The sequence below is a fragment of the Leptinotarsa decemlineata genome, unplaced genomic scaffold (genome assembly GCF_025532065.1).
Source record: "Leptinotarsa decemlineata unplaced genomic scaffold, Ldec_3_MD MMD2_tig00001393_RagTag_RagTag, whole genome shotgun sequence".
Classification (NCBI taxonomy): Eukaryota; Metazoa; Arthropoda; class Insecta; order Coleoptera; family Chrysomelidae; genus Leptinotarsa; species Leptinotarsa decemlineata.
The window spans coordinates 6,559,948-6,582,466 of record NW_027412562.1 but is presented as its reverse complement, the minus strand read 5'-3'; the positions used below and the strand labels follow the sequence as shown (position 1 = coordinate 6,582,466).

General features: G+C 35.3%; 2 protein-coding genes across 2 annotated transcripts in view; both read right to left on the bottom strand.

The window, feature by feature from the left end:
* LOC111514257 (chromosome transmission fidelity protein 18 homolog) overlaps positions 1-22,519 on the bottom strand; it is a 103,974-nt gene that overhangs the window by 11,011 nt on the left and 70,444 nt on the right. The window lies entirely within an intron of this gene.
* LOC141482552 (KRAB-A domain-containing protein 2-like) lies at positions 20,603-21,453 on the bottom strand. Its single transcript, XM_074176042.1, has 2 exons — positions 21,273-21,453; positions 20,603-21,238 (listed from the first exon to the last, which is right to left on the bottom strand). The coding sequence occupies exons 1-2, from the start codon at positions 21,451-21,453 to the stop codon at positions 20,643-20,645; spliced, it is 777 nt and encodes a 258-aa protein (XP_074032143.1). The 3' UTR covers positions 20,603-20,642.

The following is a 22,519-nucleotide window of genomic DNA, read 5'->3' as shown; positions in this document are numbered from 1 at the left end:
AATCAATGATTATAAATATTTGTCAATTTTTATTAACTATTATATTATATTTTATCATTTTTTTTCTAACTCATCCACTTTTTATTCAATATTAATTTATTTAACAACACTTACCTGCCCATGTAATTGCAAAATTGTTAATGAAAATATAGTCAATATTTATAACTTCTTACATGATGAAAAAAAAAACAAATAAATTATAAATTAATCTTTTTATTAAAAAATATCATTGAATGCATTTATTTTTATTGAAAGTAAAGAAATGGAATAAAGGGTACAAAAACTACAATTTATAATTTTAATCATCTTCTTCCTTTTCATCGTCGTCTTCTGGCTGCTGGTAAATTTCAAACTGGTCTTCATTATCGTCTTCAACGACATTTGTCTCAAGTTCTTCCATGATTTCGGAGTCAAAGGTTCCATCTTCGTAAATGTCGCTCTGATATGGTAGAGCATTGAGACAAGCTTGCCCATTACATTGGCCACAAGCTAAAGAGCATTGCAAGCCCGCTTTCCTGCATCCGCATCGCGAACCACAACCACTCTTGCAGTTGCAGAAAATTGTATTTAGCAAATCTTCTGGAGCAGGTGGTAAAATTGTCATGATAGGCTCCAGAAAATCGTTTCGCATTGCCCAACCCCATACCTGGGGTTCCAAATCATGTCCTAACCAAGTTTGAACTTGATAATATACACGGTTGAAATGTTGATGAGCAGCTGCACTTGTTGGTGGAATATCTGAAAGCTGCACAGGTTTATTAAGTTTTGTAGACTTGACGTAATGCATATAACGAAGATGATCGAGACTTTTCACAGATTTCGGAGCATTATAGACTGCCAATAAGGTTTGAGTTCCACTCTCTAATAATCTCTGGGCCGAACAATGTTCTTCCTCAAATGCTGCAGATAGTTCATCCAAATTTGTCAGTTTCTCAAAAACTTTTAAAAATGATTTTTTCCCTTTTTAAAAAGCGCAGAAGTTGTGTCACAGCCACTTAATGCGTGCAGAAATAAAATATGTTTTTTAGAATGAGGATAATTATCAAAACTTTTAGTCGAGTATATCTCCGTTTTTACATTACCTTTCCCAACTTTTTTAAAGAAAATTGCTTGTTCGTAAGACAGTGTACGCCCAATTAAAATGACAAGTAAATCAATATCTTGTCCTATTATAACTGCAGTTTTTTTAGACTTTGATTCTTCAATTGCAGTTTCAACAATAAGAACATCCGCATCATCTCTGGCTTGTTTAGTAGTAATATTTGCAGCTTGTAATTTGTCAATTAACATATTAATGAACTTATCTTTGTTATTTCGATTTGATAAGAATTTTTCTTGAGTAACTGGTACAACCATTGTTTCATCGAAACAAACTTCATACGTTTTTGAAAGTGCAGCAGTATAAAAGATTTTTTCACACAAAATTTGTAGAGAATTTTGTATTCTACAATATTGATAATAAATACAAATAGCAAAAAACCCATAGGAAATGAGATACTTCCAAAAAAAGCGCAAAAAACCGATTTTTGTGACCTTTGACCTTGAAATTTAATAGTTGCTTACACCCTACCATATGTAGGTTTTGAGACAACTTTTAGGGTATCTCGAATTCCGAGATTCTTACCTAATTTAAGCTTAAATGACTGGATTAAAACCTGATTCGGTCCGCAACGGGGCAGGCATACATATGATGTTTCAGATGACAGTGACCTGAAGGGGGTCTATTAGACATCGTAGTTCATCCCTACTGTACTGTAGTCCAACAACTGTTTGGTTTCAAACTTCGAAGTGTGAATGAACGCCTTAGAGTGAGCCAATCCTGGAAGATTTTGCCAGACTTTTAATCTGCTTGCCATCCAAGTGTTCAATGTTTATTTGGCAAAACATATAGCGATGCCAATGAGTTTCAATAAAGAAATAAATTTGATGAAACACATTGCAGTAAACAACAAGTTCACTGTAATTTAAAATGAAAGGAGTATATTTTTAGTAAAAATTGATTTTTGGGAAATAAATCGATTGCTTCCTTTCTTTCTATGGAAGATTTCCATATTTTTTTGTATAAAGATGGAGGAGTAGAAAGCCAAAACTTTCTTTTCCAAAAATTAATTTCTTCTAAAAACACACCCTTTTCAATTTTAACAAGATTCTTATGGCTGGGATTCATCAAACGAATGTCATTACGTCCTGTCATCGATGACATGAGCAGATTCAAATCATTCGTGATTTTATGAATGAACTGAATACTCCTTCTTATAATGTTATCCAGGTTTGGTGATGAAGAGGGGATAAGGCTAGTGTCTTATGCTGAAACATCGGATGTATGTACCAGTAAGAATGGTAGTGTTCCATGTAGATGAACTTTTACCTTATATTTACTATATTGTCTAGCAATCCTGTGAATGATATCTAATTTGGAATACAGTTTGGAATACAAACTGAATAAACTGAATGATGAAAAGTGTTATATAATTCAGATTCAAACAGTGTTCATATAAAAGTATTTGTTTGGAAAATATATTTTTGTGTAATTCACAAGGGATTTTCTTACAGTTTGGATCTGAAATTTACTTCTTTCTTCAGCAAGTTCATTACATCCTTGACGAAAAAACTTTTCAAACAAGCCATTGACTAAGTTTACTCCCGCATTAAAAATAATACTAACACCTACAAAATACTCTCATTTACAAAAACTGAACAGAATAAAAAGACTACCTACAAAAGAAAACAATAATATAGCATATAAGACTGGTAACTTCTTGGGTAGACATATGAAGAACAACAATTCACAGATGGACAAATATAACAAAGTAACATGTGGATCGAGCCCAAAAGTTCATATGGAAAAAACTTCAATAAATTTTAAAATGGAAATATCCCAATATAAAAGAATTTTGGAACTAAAGAAAACCAATTCCACCTATTATTGTCACTTCTATAAAAAATTCGATTTTTTCAACCACCATTTTTGAACTTATTTTCATAAAATGTCGATAATTATATTATTTTTATTAATCACCATTTTCTTATAAGTTATACTGTATTATAATAATAATTAAATGTGCCGTCATTGAATAAAAAATTGTTTATAGCCGTTTCTTTACAAATGAAAAACACAAACACTCATTTCCAATCGTTCATTATCGCATCCATCCAATACCCGCTTAGTATATTCAATAACCCCATTGCAAAGTACATATACTCGTTTTCTTTCTGTATTAGAAATATTTCGATTTGGCCAAATCTATTGTCGACAAGATCATTACTCCTAATAAAACTTCCCGAGCAACAGAAATCCCATATAAAGCTCAATTTCGAAGAATCAATTTGAGAAACTTCACCCCAAATCAAGCTGAATCAGGGGTTCATACATTGGTTGATTTCCTAATTTATGAATAATCCCAATACGTCTAGAATGTGTGAAAATTAATAAAACCATCCATGATAATAATTGAAAGGGTCTTTTCATTCTTTATTGAAAAATGTTATCACTTTCAATTCATTGCAACAATTAAGATAAAAATCAGGTGGTTACCCAAATTCGATAAAATATACTCAAAAACTGAAATGTAAATCAAAACGTAATGAAATATAGAATACGAAAAAGAACTATGGATGTTAACGAAGTAAATATTCAAAATGTTCACCGCTAACATCCCAACCCAATCTCAAATAAAACTGTATTCTAACATTATTTAACATATCAGGCGTGACCAACCTAACGGCAATCGTTATTCATTCTCTTGAATCTTTCAAATCTGAAGGTTTAGTTTTATACACATTACATCTAATGATGAAAGATCAGGTGATCGCGCTGGCTATTCAATGGATTTTTGCCTCCCTATCCACCGACTGGGAAATGTTGTATCGAGGTATTGCCGGACATTAACTTAGTAATGTGGTGGTGCTCCATCCTGCTGAAACCATATCGTATTCACTGGAACTTGAGGGTTTCCTCATTTGTGATTCGTTGATATTATCTATTTTCAATCATTGTGACGTAGTGTATCATTATTTTCTGAATAAAAATGAGCAACAACGAATTCAAAGAGTTCGAAACTCTTGTTTGAGATTTGCATACGGTATCAAGAAAAGAGAACCGATTTCTCATACACTCAAAAAAGCTAGGTGGCTGAAAATGTACGATAGGCGGACTCTTCATTCTTCGACATTATTTTATAAAGTTATTGTCAATAGAACACCTCCCTACCTCTATAACAAAATAACTTATCGAACTGATGTTCATAATGTGAACATCAGGCACAAAATGATCCATGTTGTTAGACACTCCATAGAACTATTCAAAAGGTCATTTACATATACGATAGCTGAATTCTATAACAACCTACCACCTTCCTTTCGGTCGAAATCTGTTTCCAGTTTCAGGTACTGCCTAAAAAAACACCTTCTGAAAAATCAATAATACCCGAATATATTCTATGACATTGGCTCTTGTAGGCCATAGCTAAAATATTTGTAGTATCCTTATGTTTGTATCGATATCCACCTCATGAATTAAATGTTGTACCCGCTATCACAATTCCAATTTTATTTTAGGTCTTTTGTTATTTTTTTTTTTTCATTTTTTTTTGTAAGGTGCAAGAGGAAGAATGAACTCTGTTCAATCTTGTATCCTATTGACAAATTTGTATTTTGTTTTTCTCCATATTGTATCATGTTATTTCAGCTGTCAATAAATTCATTTATTATTATTATTATTATTATCAGGACATAAATTTTCTAAACTTGGAATGACATCATTTTGAAGTAGTGCCAAATAATTATCGCCAATAATTATCGCCCTTAATGAAAAAGTGACCAGTGATATGGTTTCCTACAATACATGCCCAAACAATAACCTTTTGAGGGTATTGTGTGTGTTCCGTTGACCAGTAGCCAATTAGCATGTCCGTTAAAAGACAAAGTACACTCACCAGAAACCATAACGTTTTCTAATTGGATGATATTGTTATCCAACATGTCCATCATTTGCTCACAAAAATAAGTTCTTCTATCAAAATAGTCTTCCATGAGCTCCTAAGTAGGTATCATTTTATAGGAATGCATTTTATTTTCTTTTAAAATATTTACTATCGATGTATGGCTAACATTGAATGTAGTGGATGGCTGTCTACTCGACGTATGTGGGTTTTCCTCAAACTCAAGCATCACATCTAATTTGGGTTCATCACTCATTGCTTTGGCAGCTGCTTTTTTATCTGCCCCACATGACCAAGCTCACGAAACTATATGTGTGCTACTTCCTGTTGTGTTCGGGTGTTATCTTCGTAACGAATCATTTGTAAAACTGTTATTGTATGCATTTCCGTTAATCTAACCATTTGTCAGACTTGAAGTGAACGAACTTTAAACTTAAATTAAAATACTGACAACTAATGTTGTAATATACAAAAGAAGTTGACAAGGCGTTTTAAACTAACGTTGCCACAGAAATTATTTACAGTTCTTTAAAGGATACCACCTGAAAAGAACATTGCTATGGTTTTTGTTTACTTTCTTGTTATCAATACCTCAACATGAAATAAGTATTTAGTACATTGCAATAACTTTTTGAGTGTATTTTATCGAATTTCGGTAACCACATGATTTTAATTTATTTTATTTTAATTTTTGCAATAGACTTGAAAGCGATAAAATTTTTGAATAGAGAATGAAGAAACTTTCCAAACGGAAGTTTCCGCTTGAAAGTTTACAAAACCGCGACACTTGTATATGAATCGGTTCAAACAGTATTGTGACGCCCGAAGATGCTGATAGCTGACGAATACCGAAACACGTGTCGCGGTTTTCTAAACTTTCAAGTGGAAACCTCATATTAAAGCGTTTTTTCAAAGGTTATAATGTATTTTCATCAAGTAACGGCCAGTTCTATCATATTGATTGATTTGTCGTTATTTAAATGTTTTCTTTGTAGTATTTTTCTTGGCTTAGCGTCAACGACCTATGCTTGAGACCTTTTATTATTACAGTTTTTTTCACGAAAACGGATGACACGACAAATAATACAAAAATTTTTTTTTATACACTTAGATTAAGATTATCTGTAGTATCATAAATAAACCCTATACCACTGCCACACGGGTTCATATACCCTGACAGAAACGAGTTAGTTACATAACTCTGACAAATTATAGAGCGAAATAGCAAGGCCGCCTGGGATCCTCCTAATCTGACAAACAATGAAACGACGCTGAAAATGGACTCTCGGCATCCAGTTTTCCCATTTTCGAATACAACAGTAAGCCCGCAATCTAGCCGGGTCATCTTTCATTAGTTGCGTGATATCGTCCGGGAATAGCATTAGCCGACTTTAGTTGGATTTCGGATGTTATTGGAAATACGTTTCTTTGTTTCTTTTGCGGTGGAACTTCTCGGAGATATTTGGTGTAGTTGGATCCACCTTATATATCAGCCATTTACAAAACATACCGGCCAATGCAAAAAAAAATAAAAAAGGAGAAATCAATCGTTGCGCAAAAATAGCTATTGAAGTCGATCCAAGATGTGGAATATAATCAACATCATATCAAAGCATGCTAGTTCGTCAATATATGTAGAGATGAAGACAAACAGAATAAAGAATAGTACAACGAAATTATTGTTGGAGCCAGATACTTCAATACATTACCTAACGTGATCAAGGTTATAAATTCACGACAATTATGAAACAATAAAATAATGTAGATCGAATAACAGTAATTCATGAATTGACTAGTTGTTGCCCGCGGCCTCTCCCACGTAGAATTTGGTTTGTCACATTGAGTTTCGTGACAGACCATTTTAAATAAACAGTTACAATATTTTTTCATCAACCCCACACTTCAGGTTTCCAACTCAAAACTGACTATTTTTCCCTCTTGGGGGGTGGAAATTCCTGATTGATTCTCATTTACGCTATACAAAGAACCTACCTGCATATTTCGAAATTCTAGGTTCAGTAGCTTCGGCAGTACGTTAATATGAGAGCAGCCAACAACTTGGAATTTATATTTTTATTTCTAAATATAGTAACTAAAAAAATATGCCAACAACACTAGATAATGAATAAATTATTTTATCTATAAACGCGTCTGCCCGCGTTCGGGTCGCATTCTCGGCGATCGCGCATCATTGTCTCTCTACCCACGCGCATCATCCCCCGTCGTCTTACAGTAGACGCAACGCGTAATAGCTTACTGAATGCGTCAAGTTAACCATATTGTGAAAACATTAAAACGATTCGTCCAAATTATTTAGTGTAAAAGACCGAGTATATCTATATTGAATTCTCAAAACGACAATTGTGTCAATTTTCATAAGAATTTGACAGATGTTCTAAAATATGCATTGTAAAAAAAGTATTCATGTTAAGTGTATTTATGGTTCAGTATTTTGAATATAGTGGCTACCATATGATGATAACACTTCCAGAATACAAATCATGAAGTTATAAAACAACAACAAAAATTAATTGACGCTCCGGGGCGACTTCATTGATTTCAGTGGCGCATTTGCTTTTTCAGCTGCAGAAAAACCCGGAAAATTCCGCACCACCACATCATCTGAAGATCTTGATCTACCAATGTCCTCTCTCATAAAATAAAATGTAGGGTGTCTCCAGAGGCTCCAAGTAATTCAATAAATCGCCAGAACACTCAGAGACAAGACTATCGTCTAACTTAAACCAGTCCGTTTCGTCTTTGGCCAATGCGTAATAATGACCAGATGCAACGCCAGAACCACGTAAGCAATGACTGCATGAAGATTATAATAGTGGTCTACTAGATTGAAGTGTTCATCAATTTCGAACCTTCGTAAGAGTTTGTTGCTTCCGTCAGAGGTTGAGTCGTGTTTGAAGATCATCATTAGATTGACTGGTGCCTTGTTTTCTTATAACAGTCAGTTTGGCGCATGTTTGGCAATACAGTCGATCATCACCTGTTAAAAGTTCCATTTTCAGATGATTCAACAATAAGCTTCGCACGGATTGGTTATTAGTCATATTAGGAAACGCTAATTGAAGTTCCAGGAATTCACATACGTTTTCGCTACCTCTTGAACATTTACTACAAAGTAAACAGGTGAGGATTTTTTCAGCAAAAGATTTACAAACACAAGTCGATATAGACTGTACGAAATCATTCAATCCAGAGCGATCAGGAGTATTGATTCTGTTATTGTTTTGCTCACGAAGAGTATTCAACAAAAACCCCAAGAATTCGGAACAAACCTCTTGTTGTTCTAGTATCTAGTGGACTTTAAAGACTTCAGGAAAGCGGTTGGAGGAAATTCTTACGAAACTGCAGCTGCATGAATAGGTGTTTGAGTTAGGTGAATAAGTAGGAAACATTCTCGTTCTCGTTCATCATTAAAATCTCATTCTTGAAATTCTTCGTCAAGAACAACACTTGTAAAATGCTATTCATGTAGCAAGTGTTTCATAAATCATCCATTCCAATTTTATTCTCAAGATTTTCAGGACAACTCTCTACTGATTCGGCTACCATATATTCGAATATTGAGGACTTTTGCTTCCTTTTTAAATTACATGTTTTCATCAATAAAATTCACGTATGAAGTAGAAAATAAGGGACAACTTCCATTTCTTTATGTTTTCGTAATGAGGGACAGATAGGGAAAGCTAGAATACGATGTTTTCAGGAAGGAAATGAGCACTTACAGGTATATTCCTGACAGTTCACATCACTGTGGACAGCACAAATGTGCTGGACTGAATTTTCTAATATATTTCAAGTAAACGGTATAGTGCAACCTACCCTCCAATACCTACCCTTCAATAATATACTTACTAAGCTAACTAATTTCATTACTCAATAATCATTTCTAATTATATAAGAATCACAATAACTATATAATAAAAATATATACAGAGTGTAACTAAATAAGTTTAAAACATTTAAGGGGGTGATTCCTCATCGAAAAAAAGATAGGATCTTTCATATAAAGAAATTTCATTGGAGCATCCCTTGATAAGATACAGCCCCTTAAAGGGGCTGTATCTTAAAATTTGTATAACAATTTTTTTCACAAGCACTAAAAAAGTTACAATATTGAAATTAATCTGACGTTTTGTACTACCAAAAAGACACTTAGCCAGATATTTATTTGGTTTACCCCAGGGTTGTAAGGGGTGGAAAACGCAACCCCTAAAATTTATTTCCTATGTAACTTTTTGTCTTATTATTTGTTTACCATTTAAAAAGTTATTTCCGATAGCCTGTTTCATTATAAACAAAAAATGTCTCATGGGTTTTTTGCCCAAAATAAACCAGTTCGCAGCAAAAAATTATTTTACGAACTACAGAGATATATTGTCATAAATGCGAACTGGATTTATTGTTATTTTGTAGTTAGTACCTGCATTAAACGATTAAAGGGTAACAAACAAATATATATAATAAATATTTCGTTTATATAGGTGAGTGGAAAAGTAGGGATTCAAATAACGGTGATAATTGAAAATATATCTGAATACTACTTTATCACATATATATACAATCGATCGCTTCGAAAGCTTCTGATGATTCCTCTTCCATATTATCCGTTTCACTATCACTGTCGTCATTTAAATCAATAATGAATTTATTTCCACCATTGATATGGAAGTGTCCAATCTCCATATAGTCTTTTTCAACTAAAATTACTTTTACCTTTTTTACCAGTCTTTTTCGGTAATATTAGATACTTCTTCTTTAATTAGCTATATCACCATCTAATCAAATTTTGGAAAATTATTTTAAGGCCTGATGCTTAGTTTCAATTTTCCCCAAATCAACTCGATGGGATTGAAAACACAAAAATAGGGGGAAAGTCTCGGTATGGTCCATACTTATCAGCAATACTTTTAAGGGCATACACTTTTTTAAGTATTTTTGTCGGTAAAACTTCAAGTAGTTGTTTTTTGGTATGGTTATCTTCAAAATACAAACTGTTATCTATTTAAAAACTTTGTATTTCATCTTTCCTCCAATTTTTATCCGGTACTTTGATGAGTTGTCGCGAAAGATAGAAAGTCTTGCCAAGAACTATTACACTATTAGCATCCAAATTTGGAATCAATGTGTTTTCAAACCATTCCTCGAAAATGTTAGCTTCCATGTTCTTATAATAGTCAACATTGCAGTCCACATAATTTCAAAGAATTCGGAACCCAATGAATGGTCTCGATCCTTTGTTTGCAGGCATATTAAGCGTACATATTCTCGAACCATCAGTCCAACCATTCGTAACTGTGTCGTGAGTGTCATACCAAGTTTCGTCCAAATAGAAAATTTGCCGTTGTTCTTGTCTATATTTGGTTATTTGTTCTGAGTATTTGTTACGCAATTCCACTATTCTTCTGCTTTCCATAATTGCTCGACGTTTGTTTATTATTTCAAATCGACATACTAGTTTCTTTATTCAATTCTGAAGAGTTTTGTTATGACGTTATGACCGGAAGTATTCAATTTCTTTCTTATGATTTCAGTTGTAGGAATCACATTGCTTTTGTAACAGTCGTATATTGTTTTTTCAATGATTTCATTAGATGCACATCTAAAGGTTTTGGTAATCTTGTATCACATAGCTTCTTGCGTTCATAAGGTTTGTTTTGACTATTTTACGAACAGTTGGGAAAGGAATCAAGGTCAAATCTGATGTTGCTTGTAATAGTTTGTTTTCCTCAAAACCAAACTTGAGATGAAGATCCTTATATACATTGAAACATACTCTCTGTGTTTCAATATTCAAATGCATCCGAATCTTATTCACTGGTATCTCTTTTTCGCATTATTCACCATCGCTATTGGAATCACTACACTGGAAAAAGTTTGCGTTGTTATCACACTCGTTATCACTATTAGTACTTATCCAAGGACGCCACAATTTGAACAGATAACACAAATTTTAAGTAATTATAACTGCACCGATATCGAATTTCAACATTCAAATCGCGATCAGTTCGTGAAATGAACACTAATAACACGAGGGCGATAACAATTCCCGCATTCCTGATTTCTGTTCATCATCGTAACATGACTTCAAATTAAATGTTATGACTCCTCAGCCAATTATAAAACTCGGTTAGTAAAAATTATCCAATACGAACCGCCAAGTCTATAGTCCACGTGGACCAGTTCGCTGCCGATTAATTTCTATGTATTGGTTTTTTTGCCGCCAACTTCAAGAGTGCACACTATCGTTTACTTCGACTATACATCGTCTTTTGACATATCCTCTCACACATGAGAGGTACATGAAAGAAAAACGGACAATATAGGAAATTGTAGTCAGTAACGGTTTCTCGAGGGGTATTATAGATGATATTATAAGGATGAAAAATTTAGGTTGAGAATGAACGAAATCTTGACTTTTGGGAAAAACGAAAACCAAGATAAATATATATCAGTTCCATACCACCGATATACGAAGAATTTTGAAAATATTTTTAAGGAACTAGGTATGAAGGTGGTATTTAAAATAAGTCATATACTACAGAGCCTTCTAGGAAATCCAAGGACAAAGTCGACAATTCGGAAAATTCTGGAATTTACCAAAATGAATGTAGGGATTGCGATGCAAAATATTATGGACAGACTGAAATATCTATCAAAACAAGATATATTGAACACTTATCACACCTAAAATATGTAAGATCAGCAGTCGATCATCATATTTTGCAACAAAACCATTCCATGTACTTTAATTCGTTAAAATCAGTTAGATACGTTAACAAGACATAAGTAAACATAATAATATTATGAATAACAATAGTGGACCAATACCTAATAGTATTCTAAATAGCTTGTTGAAATATTATTCATTATCAGATTTACCTAACTGTTAGATAAGGTAATATGTAAAATTAATTTAATATAATTAAGACACAGGTGTGGTATCTATGATATAAATAAGGACAATATTGTATGTAATTTAGTTTAATCTAGGTGTTAAGGTGTTGAAAATAACGTTTTGGTGTTGGGAATAAACTCCAGCAATATTATATTTTCATATAGATTTACACCCTTGAATATTCACTTATCATTGAAGCATACCCTGTATACTTATATATACTTCCGACTCGATTTTCCGCTCTCACCTAATTCAAACAATTCTTCCAGAAAACCGTTAGCAATTTTCCCTCCAAACAAGAAGCCCACCCCCCTCCCATTGCTCTGATTTTTACAACCGTCGATTCTTCGATTATCCGCCCGAAAATTAGTTATCTCTGCAAATGTACAGGTTTATAACATTACTTAAAGAGGTCGGTAGTTGCGGGCCGGAAGTGCCGGAAAACTTCGAGATGGAAGAAGGAGAAAGATCGCCGTTTCCTTCCGGTTTCTATTGGACTGCCGGCGGGAGGCGGATCTTTTCGGTGAATGATATTGCAACGGTCACTTTGGGTCTTTTCAAGAGGAGAGAAATGTGGCGTGTTTAGTGTTTTTCGCGAATGATGACGCCGAATTGGAAAAATATATCCTGAAAGGCGGCAATCTAAATTTTCAACTTCACTAATGTACTTTTGAACTATCTACTTATTGACTCTTATAGACACTGTTATTCATTTGTTTACGCAGTGGGTCGAATTCTAAAGATTCCCAACTGAATTATTTCAGAAGTTGAAAAGATATATTAGTAAATGCTCAAAACAACATCCTTGCCCCAACCATCGCTTCAGAGGTTTGAACAACACCCTAATAACCGAAAGTGTGCACGACGCGGCTCCCCGGGCGCCAAGATGGCGTTATAAGGACGCCGCGAAATTAAACAATCGAGCATTTTTTTTAATTTCCAATTCTCGAATTTTTCTAACAACAATTGTGTATGCTGACAAAATTCCAAAAATTCAATAACTTTCGAGTCTTCCTTTGTATTCTTTCTAAATTGCATCCAGAAGTTTTCCGAATTTTCATTAAAGTCAAAAATAAAAAAATCTGATGTATTAGACTCCCTCAAAAGTTTTCTCCGTTTCGAAATCATGTGTTTTTGTAGCTACATAGCAAAATAAATATTCATTCTACTGTCACTGAGGATAAACTATAAAAACACACTTTTGTCTATTTTCCACGAGTTTTATATAATATGTGATACTGATGACTTGTTTATTTTGTGGTATATGTATCTGTATCTGTAGAGTAGGGAGGGTTTGCAAAATGTATTTCCAGCAAGCTAAGAAAGTCATGGAGAAATCGACAATGCTGTTTCCCACATCATGGGATATGACCCGTAGCATCATATATAGATGTCCCAACCAGTAAGTTGTCTAAATTTTTAAATTGAAGATTCAGAGACCTCACAAAATTCAACCCTTTAAATACAGTTCTGAATTCAGTAGACCTAGCTGACAAATTATCAAATCTGAATATCAAAAATAATATCAAACTCGTATCATTCGACGTAAAAAACATGTTTCCTAATAGTCCAACAGACGAATGTCTTCCCCTCGTGAAATACATATTAGATAAGAGTAATACAAATCCATATATCGAGTGGTCCAACGAAAAGTATGCACCTTGCTTTTCTCATTTTTTTGTAACTTAACGCAAAAATGCTCGGACAGGTCAATTTTGCTTTTGAGGGGGACACATTTTAGATGTATTTTTCTACGTGTGCCTTCAACCCCCTAGCGAGGGTGAGTAACAACCCTAAAATTTCAAATGGAAAGTGGGGTCGAGTGATATATCATTTGAAAGTGCACAAAATTCTCTTTCCAATGATACCTAATTTGTTGTATTTACTTGAATAGTTATAAAAAAAAGCAAGAACATTTACTCGATATTTTTGGTGTTAATAAAAATGCGAAAAAACGGCATTTTTAACACTACTACATTCCTCAATTTCTCTAGTGCGTTTTTTGGTTCAAATAACAACAGCAGATAAGTGTACAAAAAGAATTTAGGCAAACGTTCATTGATTCAGTTTGATTGCTTTTGAAATTATTTCAACTTTACTGTAAAAATGGTTTATTCCATTCCTGAACGAGTTGAAATTGTTAAACTTCATTATCGACATAATAGTTGTGCTAGACTTACTGCTCGCCTCTTTAATAACAGTCATCCCGAAAAAAATGTGAATGATTCGTACGTTACCAAGTTAGTCGATACCGGATCTGTCTGTAATGTGAAACACCAGCCACGGAAACCGATCAGAAATGAAGCAGTGGAAGTCGCTGTTTTGGGACATGTTGAGTTGGATCATACTCAAAGTACCCGTCAGCTTGCTGCAGCCTCAGGTGGACGAACGGGAGAGTTCGTCCATAATACGGATATTAAAAGCCTATAAATTCCATCCGTACAAAATTAAATTAGTACAGGAACTCAATGAAGATGATCCTGATAGAAGTCTGCAATTTTGTGAACAACTGAGCCGGCTACTAATTGATGATCCGCACTTATCATTCAACACGTGCTTTTCCGATGAGAGTACATTTTTTTTGAATGGAGCTGTGAATAGGCATACTTGCCTTTACTGGGATTACAGTAACCCACACTTATTCTGAGAGGTCCATACCCAGTACCCTCAAAAAATCAATGTCTGGTGTGACACATTACGTAGTCATATCGTAGGGCCACTTTTTATTCCTGGGAATTTAACTGGTGAGGTCTACCTGGACATGCTTGAACATACAATTGATCCTCTCATAACAGAAATAATTGAAAATGACCAAAATCATAATGATGATCGGCTTCATTTCCAGCAAGATGGAGCACCTCCTCACTATGTTGCTCCGGTAAGAGAGTTTTTAGATGACCGGTTTCCTGGACGGTGGATTGGAAGAAGAGGCCCCATCGAATGGCCTGCCAGGTCACCTGATTTATCGCCTTTAGACTTTTTCCTTTGGGGCCACTTGAAAAATAAATGTTTTGCTACGCAGCCCGAGTCCATAGAAGAGCTTCGCCAACGAATTACAGCAGAGTGCAGAAGTATAACACCTGATATGCTACAGAATGTTAGGAATAGATTTGAACGGAATCTGTATTATTGTATGGAAGCAAATGAGTCACATTTTCAGCACTTGCCTGAAGTCAATTACACATTTCAAAGTACTGGGTTGTAGTTGTTTTTCTTCATAATACCTACATGTTTGAGTGAAATACAACAAATTAAGTATCATTGGAAAGATAATTTTGTACCCTTTCAAATGATATATCACTCGACTCCACTTTCCATTTAAAATTTTAGGGTTGTTCCTCACCCTCGCTAGGGGGTTGAAGGCACAGGTAGAAAAATACCCCTCAAAAGCAAAATTGATCTGTCTGAGCATTTTTGCGTTAAGTTACAAAAAAAAGGAGAAAAGCAAGGTGCATACTTTTTGTTGGACCGCTCTGTATAACTACAGAATTTTGCAAACTCCTTGATACATGTCTGAAACAGAATTTCTTCAACTGAAAAAAAAAATCTGCAAAACTCAATTCTCCCTAAGGGCTCGCCATTAAGTCCCATTTTGGCAGACATTTTCTTGGATACACTAGAAAATACCCGTATCCTTTCCAATCTCCTTTCCCAGAAACATATTGTGTTTTGGTTCAGACATGTTGATGACGTACTAGTTGGTTTTCATGGTTCGAACAGACAAATTAATCAATTCATAAACTAATTCGAATTCAAAATATTCAAAACAATTCCATCACATAAGCTATCATCGACAAACAATTGTTCGATAAATTCATCTCCATAAATTTCAGCCAACACCTTTACTTTCTGAGGATGCTCAATGTTCCTTATTTCAAGCCCAAAGACGGATCAGTAGAGCAGGTCTGCAAAATTAGTGGAATAACAGCCGTGCCACTACAATTCACCTACTTATGGTCGTGTATCCCAATCTGCAGCTGCAGCTAGTACCGTTGCACAATGCGTCCTCAACATTCAAGAAAGCAGCTCATTCTTATAACCATATTCTAATTTTTCTCTGACCCGTTATGAGGCACACATATCTGACCTGAACGCATCAATGCAGTGGTCTTTTAGCCAGTAATATGACCGTAATAATAAATATAGTAGTTTTCTGATGTTTCTATTGCAAATGATGTGATAAGCCTTTCCGATTTTTCCGGGAATCAAAATGAATGTAGCCCTAACCTGTCTCTATGTTTCCGGTATGTATACCAGAGCCAAACCTATCTTAAGGTTACACACAATTTGAGAAGTCGAAGTAAAGGCACTTTTTGCAGCATAACTAGAAGAAAGCCTTATGGTTCCGGCAAAATGAGTTATGTACCATTTAATCTTCTCCAAATTTTGCACTTTATTTTTTACTAGCCACTCCTTGGTGGCCGCTCTTTCAAGTGCCTTTGGTTTTGAATTTGTCCTGGACCACCGTATTATAATTGAAATTTCTGTCCCGGATAGGCTCTCATATAATCTATATACTTATTTATTGTTCCCGGAATTTATTTTAAGATCAAGAGTATCTATCAAGAGTATGATTTTTTCTCAAATATCGTCAGTGCAATGTTGTGTTCAGTAACGATTCCTTGATTTCAAATAACTGATTTTCTTGCACATTTTGAAGGTTTTTCCAGTTTCTCATCCTTGCTAAATAATAATAATAATCTTTATTGAAATAGGAAACCTAATACAGCGTGACTCATGGTAGATGGTAGGATAGACGTTTCTGGAAAACGTAAAGCATGATTTTTCTGAAAATTTCACCTCTCACATTTCCTTACCTGTTCTATCGATCTGAAATATTTTCAGCATTGCGGCGTTGTCACTTCCATCAAAAAGTCCTAGCAACTTCATTTTTTTAAATGGAACACCCCATATATTAATACATTTTTGGAATCGCTCTGGTATTTCAATACTTTTTTGTTAATAATACCCTATACCTATTTCTATCTGTTTTCGAGATAAAAAATAAATTGTGCTAAATATGGTCCAAAACATAGCCTTCATTGAAATTAAGTACATCAGTACTCTCAATTCATGAAAAGTTGATATTTTGATGATAGTTTGGACAAACTCGAAATATTCAAATAACACCAAGAAATCGACTCCATATCATACAAGGCGTTCTAAAATTATTATTATTTCCATTGTGCATAAAAGTAGTCAAAAGTTCATTTTTTCAAATGAAACCCCCTGTATATTACTAGGTAAATTGAAAGATGGTGAAAAATGCTTCAAGATGATATATCATGTCCCTATACCTAAATCGTCAAGTTTTCTCAATAAAGTCGCTTCTTCTAGAAACATTTTTTTTTAGAATTTGGATTTAGATAGCAGTGAAATTATCAAGCTTATAGCAGTTCGGTTACTTTTATAAGTAATTTACAAAGAGTTATCGACGGTGTTTCGAATCATCTTCCAAAATTAATTCAAACGAAGTTCTTATGAAATTATTTATTATACACATGAACAAAGTGATCAAATCATTGTCAGAACGTGTAAAAAATTCAACCAAATGTATCCTGAATTAACACCAATGAACGAGAGGAAGTTTGTAAGGTTACAAAATAATTTCCTTAACTATGGCTCAAAGTTTCCAGGAAACAACTTTACCAAAAATCAATCATTTCTAGGCAAAAAGTAAGATTTTGGGGGCTAAAACATGTGAAAGTACAGGCAATAACAGAATAGGATGATTCAAAATAACAAAATTATAAACAAAATATCACATTTTCACAATAAATGCTGAAAATTTTGTCCATCACATTCTAAACACTTTAAAATGTTTTTTTGTACGCGACTTGTGGTTGCTTTTTCAATTTCCTGGAGATCCAGATCTTCAATACTCCGGACTATTCGCCGTCGCAATTCTTTTTTGGTAGGCACTGGAGTACTGTATACCCTTTCTTTCAAAACACCCCATAAAAAAAGTCAAGTGGCGTGAGATCGGGTGATCTCGGTGGCCAATCCCACGGCCCTAAACGCCTAAACCAACGATCGTCGAAGAGTTCGTCAAGTTTCCTGGAAACTTCCTGGGTGGAATGAGCTGGCGCTCCGTCCAGTTGAAACCACGAATTCCTATATTCCTCTTAAGGCAAATTTTCAAGAAAATCGGTTACAGTCGTCCTTAATATTTGGAGATATCTCTCTGCATTCAGTGTGTCTTCAAATTAAAAAGCTAATTTTATTGTTCTTCAGAATACAGAAAACCTGAACCAGTTGTAAAGGTACCAAAATCAATAGTACGTGACCAGATCAGAAACTGGATAAATGATATGAAACATGAAGAGTACTTAAAAATACACCCAGAAATGCACACGGAAAAGTCTTAATAAAAAGAACGTCTGAAAAAAGAACTGATAACATGCCTCAACACAACACAGGATAATTACAGAGCTACTCACTGGACATGGCCTATTTAGAGAACAAAATAAGCTGCATAACAGAAATAACAAAGTTACAGAGACAGCTCGTCATGTTTTATGTGACTGTGAGGCACCGTAAGCATTTTATGGACCACCCAAATTATGCCTAAAAGAGCATGAAAAATATCCAACAAAGGATCTGTAGAGATTAGTATACTGTAATGTTTCCCTCAAATCTGCTCGGGCACTAATTGAAGCGTGGTTCGTGTTCGTGTTGGTTTCCATTCCTCGGGTAACTCGGTTGGAGAATATATACACAGGGTAGAAAGGTACATCTTGTGGTAGAGAATAAAACTTCATTCTTGATGAATGTACTTAGATAAATACGAAAAATGGACAAATCTATCAACAGGTACCTACTATAATCGAATTCATGAAAGAGACTGTCGAGTCAAATTCAACAATTTGACGGCAGACTTGACGTAGACTTCACTTAGATGGAATAAAGGGTCGAAGGAGTCGGCAAACGGCAACAATCACTAACCCAGAGGGTTGCCAGCTTAGTCAGAGACCACACGGTGATGAAGCCACTGAAAACGCTTTGTCCAGCTCTACACACTGAAGACGACAAAAAATAAAATGACTTCAGCCCACCCAATTCACTTTTGTTTTGCAAAAAACTTCCGACGCTAGAAATGAGATTGGACATTGACCCGACTTTGTACACATGGCAACCCAGAGGGTTGCCAGCTTAGCCAGAGATCACTCGGTGATGGAGACACTAGGAAACACGTTTTCCAGCTCTACACGCCGAAGACGACAAGAAACAAAATGACTATAGGCCACCCTGGTGTTTCTACCAACTCGATTTTGGTTTGCAAAAAACTCTCGGCGCGAGAAATGAGATTGCAGATTGACCCACCTTTGTACACACGTTGATAGATGGTGCATGAATCGAAATCTGTCGCTACTATTTTGTTCAGATCTTGATCAGATCTTTGATCAGACCATAATGGAAAAAATCTCTCAGTTTATATCCATTTATTCTCGAATGTGAACAACTGAAAATTGAAGTGAACACCTCTATGAATGGAAGGCTGAAATTTGGTGAATCTCTTTATTATCTCTTTATCAAAAGTGTCGTGGGTCGAGACTTCCTAAAAAAATATTCCACATGAGAAAGGGGTTCAATGATCACACCAAGGGCATCCCGTGAAGGGCGGCACTGATGTCTAAGGACTTCATGCCGTCATACAAATCAGCCATGAACCCATTGGTCCCTCTTGAGACCAATAATCAGCCGAAAGGGTAGGGGAGCTGGACTCCAAACCTGAAGGAAACGAGGATGACCTTCCACCAAGGGTATTCTTGGGTATTCAGCGTACTGATCTTCCTAGATCAGTACGCTGAATACTGGTTTTCACTGTCGAGTGATATCGGGTCTCAGCTTATCCCGAAATGACAAGTCTTTTGGTGAAGTATATTAGGAGCGCGTATCGAGCCCCATCGGTGGCTAACAACTGAACCATCAGTTCAACACTATCTGCCGATCAGTAACGGAGATAAACGTATATATGTTACACGCCAAACCCGATTTTAGGCCAAACTAGTTTTACCTAGGCTAAACTAGTTTATCCTATATGCGATCGGATAAACCGGTACAGACTAGGCGAAACGGGTCTGTCCTAAGGATGATAGGAGAAACTAGTTTAACCTAGGAGGAACTGGTTGGGCCTAATATGAATAAGTACACTTCAGCATAAACTAGTTTGGCCTAGGATGAACTGGTTGGGTCTTATATGAATAGGTACACTTCAGGATAAACTAGTTTGGCCTAGTCTATTCTATGCTAACAGGGAATAATAAAATACCAGAAATACGAGTAATAAAATCAAGATGTATGTATTAATTAGATCAAAATCAAATTTACTTATTTTTGCATGGTGTACTCTGATGGCATTCAGAATTGCAGAGCACCATTTTTTTCTTGCATTTGCACCTGTTTGTCAAACATTGTTTTACGCAGCTGCACCTTACGAAACCTTGCCCTGAACCAACTGAATGTTTAGTCGCTGCAGTCCTCAGAGATATTTCAGTATTTTAGTCAACATCACCTACGTTTAAAATTTCTGAATGCAAATATCGAATTCAGTTCTGAAAAAAAAACAAATCAAAACTAATATTTTTCAATCAACAGAAAAATATGGTAATGTCGACATTGAAGTATAAGTCTATTTAAAATAAGTATTATTAAAATGGGCTGTAAAAATACAGTGAGCAAAAAATCTGTACCTGCAATATAATTTCTGCAATACACCATGTTTGGTGCCAACTTTATAAAGGTCCTCATTGTTTTTCCGAAGAATAACCCCAATAATGTTTCTGAGATCACCTCTGCCTTTGTCTACGTCTTGAATCGGTATCGTTACATTGTCTCCAATGTTGACAGGTGGATGGGATTTGTCGGAAGAAGCTTTCATTTTTTTTGCTTGTTTTTTTTAGATTTTTTGCCGCCGTTATTCTAGCATCTTTAATGTTCTGTGTATCAATTTCCACAACGCCGCCATCTCCATCTTCACTATGGTTACTATTCGAATCATGTTTGATAACTTTTCTGAGGTCGTCCTCATCCTGAAGATCATTTATTATTTCTTGCGGTAACGATGAAGTCGAAAGTCCTACTCTAGGCTCTATCCCGAATAAGGCCTTGTAAGGCGATTGTTTTATTCCTGAGTGAAAGGCACGGTTTTTCATAAACTGGACATATCTTAAACCCTCCGACCATTTCGTTGAATTGTTGTCCTTCAGCCAAGAACTTATCATGTTCTCTAAATCTTGATTAGCGCGTTCAACGGAACCCTGACTTTGACTGTGCCTTGGTTTTCCATGTACAATTTCAAGTTCTGGCCAAAGAGTTGCGAGCTCACTAATCACATTATTGACAAATTCTCTACCATTGTCAGACTGGAGAATGCATGGTGCTCCTATAGTTAGAAATATATCATTCAGGTAGTAGGCCAGGAAAATCGATCAAATCCACCTGGCATCTGCTATTCATTTCAGAGTGAAGAATCGGCTTTGAAACTAGTCCTCTCTTCTTTTTTGTCTTCTTTTGTTGACATACATCACACATTGATAAATAGGGGCTTATCATTTCTTTTGTGATATTAGCATATTTTTTTGATGTCTCGGCTAACATTCTGGCACGTCCTCCATGTTAATCCGCCACATGAGCTGCGTCAATCACATCATAAAACTCATCAGCCTGTAGATAGTATTTTATATTCCCTTCCCTCCGTGCTATTTGTTTTTTTACATCTCCTATTTTTAGCACACCAAATCATTTGAGTCGTCTTTGTTGTAAAGGTGTCCTTTTTTCCGACTTTTCAGCATCTTCCACTTATTCAACCAGTTCCGAATATTTATCTGATAACAACACATTATAATGAGAAGACTTTTTCTTTTCAATTTCCGCAATTTCTGCTACAAACTTTTCTCTCCACTTTTTTTGATCTGCTTGTCTACTGCAAAACACGAGTATCAACTAACACGTCCTCAATTCAAAGCAGAATGAGCGTAACTGGGCAAGCGACGACATGAGAAATACGATCGGGGGATCCCTGAATGCACAGGTCTCGACACGTACCTACTCGCTTAATTTTTCCATGTTAGCATAGAATAGACTAGGCCAAACTAGTTTATCCTGAAGTGTACCTATTCATATAAGGCCCAACCAGTTCATCCTAGGCCAAACTAGTTCATCCTGAAGTGTACTTATTCATATTAGGCCCAACCAGTTCCTCCTAGGTTAAACTAGTTTCTCCTATCATCCTTAGGACAGACCCGTTTCGCCTAGTCTGTACCGGTTTATCCGATCGCATATAGGATAAACTAGTTTAGCCTAGGTAAAACTAGTTTGGCCTAAAATCGGGTTTGACCGGTAACATATTCACTGGTCAACAGTATTCAGAAAATACTGCATTACAACAAGGAGCACGATTGTTAGAATTGGAGTCATCAAAGGGGTAAAAGGATTAGGATGCATAAAGCCCAAGAAGTTTCAGTATTTCCCGGAGACTTGGAAGAAATGGATGAGCCAAACTAGTATTTCTAGTTGACTTGGAAATGGAATTTATCAACAGAAAAGTATTGACAATAAAACATCCAATGTGGCCACCCAGCATGAAATTGATAAAATAACACCATTATAAAGCTGTCGATTGGCATTGGTTTAATCATGAGTCGAAGTGGTGTTTACAGTGAGC

Coding starts and splice junctions, on each gene's coding strand:
- LOC141482552 (XM_074176042.1), bottom strand. CDS start 21,453: ATGTTAGCCGAGACATCAAAAAAATATGCTAATATCACAAAAGAAATG. Junction 21,239..21,272: donor GGATTTGATCGATTTTCCTG/GCCTACTACCTG, acceptor TTCTAACTATAG/GAGCACCATGCATTCTCCAG.